We start from the raw sequence: 4,859 nt of genomic DNA on the forward strand, positions 1-4,859 counted from the left end.
GTTCAGTAGATTCAACAGTTTATTTCTTAGAGAGTGTGTACTTTTACTTCTACTTTCCCAATTTTTGTGAACAGTTTTATGACTTTTACTTAAGTAGTTTTCTCATCAGTGACATTTATTTTTTTACCAAAGTCATTTTTTGTTAAGGTATTTTTACTTTTACTTAGTTTTTTTTTCAAGTACTTTTATAGACGTCTGGTTATAACATAGTTTTAACTCAGCATGAGTTATAACTCACTAAACTCACATGATAGGTTAATTTCAGTTTAAAGATCTTGCGGGTGATATGCATTCCTTCAATGTATGTCAGTCGTTTAGATGACTGCTAATGGCATATTTTCTTATAGGTTTTCCCCATAATTGATACAAAAAATAAAAACGCTTAACATAAATGATCATAAATGATCAAAAACGATATTGTGGTTGTTAAAACTGTGTTTTTGCCTATATCTAATGTGGTTATTACCAAATTATATAAACTGTTAATAAATAGGGTTATAAAACTTTGTTATTGTGGGTCCGAATCCAAAAAAAAGTTGGGAACTTGTTCCCTGTCGCCTGAAGAATATTTGATTTATGTGTCCCTGAACCATGTATATTATTCATATTAAAAAGTTTATTTCAATACAATGGATCGGCTGAAAGTGTATGAACAGATAAATTAAAATTTCAGTGAAGGTTAGTTTTTCAGTTTTTATCCTTAGACAGTTATAATAAATCAGTAAAAGAAAAATCAGGCGAACAAAACTGGAAGTTTAATTCAAAACATGTTTACGTTGGAGCCCTTCCTACAGTACACTTGTCATGCGATTCCAGAAGTGTCCTCCAAGACCGAGTCCCCGCCCAGAGCCGGTAATCCCTGGTGACTAAAACAAGCTCCTCTTCAAATAAATTCCTTCAAGTGCGCATGCGCATGCACAAACAATAACGAGCTCTTTAAGCTCAGAAAGCTTGTTCGCAAACGACGTTTATTTTAATCACACGCCATCAAATTATCAATACTTACTTTAACTAGATCACTATTATTATCCGGCATGACGATAGTTACTCCAAAATCTTATTTATGACAAGAGTTTTATTATAATTGTTGTGTCTTCGCAGAGTGGTTAGCTTAGCTTAGCTACATGTTCGGTGTTGCGTCGAAAAGTGTTCCCCCGTCAAAATCTGCTTTTCCACCAATGTTGAGCAAGCCATGATTTGAGCCGCTAAATCATATTTATAAGAAACACTAAGCCATGATTTCAACATAGTACATCAGAATTATGACTTAGAGCACTGGTTCCCAAACTTTTTATCTTCTGACCCACAAAATATCCATGGCAGAGACCTGTGCCCCCAACTATTTTTGGATGATAAACATTTGTATCAGGTCAACAAAACATGAGCATAGTAACAATATTTTTATACTACATTTATCCATTTTAAATATACTAACCTCACTCCTTTGTAACAACTAAGACAAAAAATGTAATTAATTCAGAAAATATTTTCAGGACCCCACCTTGATGTTTTGGGACCCCATTTTGGGTCCTGACCCCAACTTTGGGAAACACTGAAGAGGATCAAAATGTTGGAATGGGGTAATAAGCAGCCAAAGCAGTTTTTAACATAAAAACAAAATAAATAAATTAATGTAAATAAAGTGGCTTTCATATTTCATMTTATTATAAACAGATAAAATTGGATAAAATAGTAAATGTTTGTACCTAGTATTGGATTTCAGACTCAGGTCCAATAAGATAGCAAACAACCAGATGTATATCTACAATCATCAAATAAATAAATAAAGACTAAAATGACTAAAATTTAATAACAGACATATGCAGCAGTGTTTCCACAGCTGTTCATAAATGTGCTCTTATTATTGCAGAGATTCAACCAGAACCGTCAGGCAAGTGTTGCATTCTCCAGATGCCATGCCTTCAGTCTGAAGTCACGTTATAGTTTTAGTAATTATCAAAACCTTTTGACACTGGAGCTCATAACCAGCAAGAATAACTTTTAATTTCTTTCATTTAAAACATCAAGTGCGATAGATCTTCTCAACATTTGGTGAAACAAATAATGATAACGTCCCCAGACGTTGTTCTTTATCAGTTCTTTGCAGCGCTCGGCCTCCAGATGTCAGCATAAACACACTAAAAGGGTTTTAAAAATCTGTTTATTATTCTGCAAAGATAATTTTATTAATTTTCTGTTGTATGGAGAAACTCATCGGGTCACGTCAAATAAAAAAGAAACATTTGTACCTCATAGTTCAGTGCATTTATTAGACAATAATAATGAAATATAATAAATGATGCTCTACGTAGAGGTTTTGACACAAATTTACTGTAAAACTGCAACAATGACAAACTTATCTGATGTTTATTTAACTTAAATCTATCTGCTGCAGGTAAGATGGTAACTGTTCATCACTTTATCATAGAATGTCACTTCAAACCAGCTAATTTATCCCTTTGCAGTCCAGGATTAGGTGGTATATATCATACAGTGAGTAACATTTGATTTGATACGTAACTTTTTATCTACGTTTAGTCACATCTATTCATCTTAAGGCCCTGTCACACTAGACAACTTATGCCAACTTATGAACATTGCGTACATAATGTAATTTAAACAAATTGATCAAATATTTTACTTTTATTGGCAATTTAGACATAAAAATATGTCATAAATTGGCATAAGTTGTCTAGTATAACAGGGCCTTCACAGCAGTTTAATCAGGATTTCACAACATTTTAATCTAGAGTAGCTTTAGAGCAGCTGGACTCCTAATAAGCAGATTATTTTGTAAATATTACAGCATTTACATGTTTCCATGATAACTTTAGTTTCATCTAGGTGAAACCTTATGATCCTTGAAGTTTTTCCAAGTCAATAAACAAGTGTTTCCCAGAGGTGGATCACATGTTGGAATCAAATGTAGACTAGTTCTGGTCCACCAGTCCTCTGGAAGACCGTCCAGCCTTTGTTCTGTCAACGTGATCCAGAACTCGACCGTCGGAGGAGGATGATGATTTACCGCTCTGAAAGGGGAGGGAATGAAAATAAATCAAAATGCAGTTTGTTGTTGAAATGGTATATTTTATCAGAAAGGTGGCTTCTGGTGGCTCTACTACGTTTTGTATGTTTTTATATACTTTTTCAAGTATTTTAATCATTTTATACCCATAAWAAATAGTCCCTTTGCTGATTCCTCTATGTGTCTCTTTACTTACATCATTAGTCATCCTCTTAGAGTTTTCTTCTAGTTTTTCCATAATCAGCTTGATCTTGGATGTGATTCCCGCTACAGACTTCTCCATTTGGAGAACCTGCCTGGTCAGTCTAAAATTAAATATTTAAAATAAATAAACGTAAATATTCCATTACAATCGACACATTTTATATATATATATATAAAAAAAAACTTTACTCACTGCAGAAACTGCTCTCGATCCACGAAGGTTCGGCTCGAGGTGTCGTTTGTTGCGACGGCGGATTTATCCAGTAAATTTTCCTCGTAATTTTTACCAAGATTGTTCAGCTCAGCATTAAGAGCATCCTGAAGGAAGGAAACAGGAAAGCTGCTGTTAAAGTAAACATATGATGCTTTTAAACGCTTCCTTTTCACATTTAAATCCCTCAGTTGGGTCTTTATAAAGTGAAACGACAAAGATTTGGTCTGAATTCCTCCTTATTCTAACTTTACCAGCTCCTCTTTCACCCCTTGTGTGGTGTGTCTCAAAGCAGCTCGTTTTGTTACTGTTCCTTTAAGATGCTTCAAACCCCGCCCCCCTCCTGCTTCCAGACCGGTCCACTCCGGTTTGAGAGAGGGGGTTACGTTTTCTGGCTTGCAGAAATGTTTTATTTACAATTTAATTAAAAGATGTCAACATTGGAAGACTTGTCCATCCAGCCTTACCTGTTGGAGCCAGAGTCTGAGCCAGAAACAAAGTCTGAGCCAGAACCAGAGTCTGACCCAGAACCAGAGTCTGAGCCAACCAGAGGAGAATTAAAATGAGGAAATTGAAGTTGGTAAGTCCAAACCTTATTTGGCAATTCTGTTGCAGATAATTTGACGTAATTTAGCTTGTTTGTCGCGCTAGCACCGAGCTAATACATATAAGGCAATATAGTGTTGGCGCTAACGCTAAAGCTAACAGGCTAAGCTGAGGTTGTTCTTCCATGAAGCAGCTCTGTTGTCCATCTACGTATATTTTCAGTTGTGAATCGTTTCTACCTTCTCTCTGTCAACGCTCTCTGGTTTCATTTAAGTCGTCAGATATTGTCCAAGATTAACCTTCAGGGTGGATATATCTCGCTCACACCGATGACCTATCCACGACATCATTTACCCAGAATGCTTTGCAATGCAAATAAAATGGCTTCATCCGTGTTAAAATATATTTTTAAATTTTTACAAAACTAAACAGCGTAAAGTATTTTACAGTCTTTATTTTACAGTTAAAATATATGTTTATCAAATAAAGTCTAATGTTACCACTGGGGATCCCTTTAATAAAGGCTCTGAACAGTCATGGTTGTCAAAAAGAGAACTTTTACACCCCTCTGATGTCAGGTATGGTCTGTTTTTAATAGAAGCTACATCTCAGTGAAGTTGTGTTCAGCTGTGAATGAAACCACAATGAAACTCACAGTTTGGGTCAGAAAAACAAGCCTGCACACAGGAAACCCATACAGGTTGATGTTTTTTTTAAATCAACTAAATGTATTGACAAGGTTGATTATTTTAAAATCAGTGATTGGTTTCTCAAAACAATTTATTCATGTTCAGCAAGTAAAAAAGCTGCAGTGCAAGAAAAACTGTCATTACCTCCTGTGGGTTTGAGGTTACAAATTTTCCTGTTTGTGTG

General features: G+C 35.1%; 1 protein-coding gene across 1 annotated transcript in view; it reads right to left on the reverse strand.

The window, feature by feature from the left end:
• Window positions 1-2,648: 2,648 nt before the first annotated feature.
• The window catches only part of pkd2l1 (polycystic kidney disease 2-like 1), a 9,439-nt gene continuing 7,228 nt past the window's right edge, over window positions 2,649-4,859 (reverse strand). The window contains exons 13-15 of the mRNA XM_014019913.1: window positions 3,423-3,547; window positions 3,222-3,330; window positions 2,649-3,029 (exon numbers count right to left, since the gene is read on the reverse strand). Of these exons, the coding sequence (XP_013875367.1) occupies window positions 2,931-3,029; window positions 3,222-3,330; window positions 3,423-3,547 (333 nt within the window). The 3' untranslated portion in view covers window positions 2,649-2,930. The remainder of the gene's footprint in view (window positions 3,030-3,221; window positions 3,331-3,422; window positions 3,548-4,859) is intronic.

Source organism: Austrofundulus limnaeus, unplaced genomic scaffold (genome assembly GCF_001266775.1).
Source record: "Austrofundulus limnaeus strain Quisiro unplaced genomic scaffold, Austrofundulus_limnaeus-1.0 Scaffold235, whole genome shotgun sequence".
Lineage (NCBI taxonomy): Eukaryota > Metazoa > Chordata > Actinopteri > Cyprinodontiformes > Rivulidae > Austrofundulus > Austrofundulus limnaeus.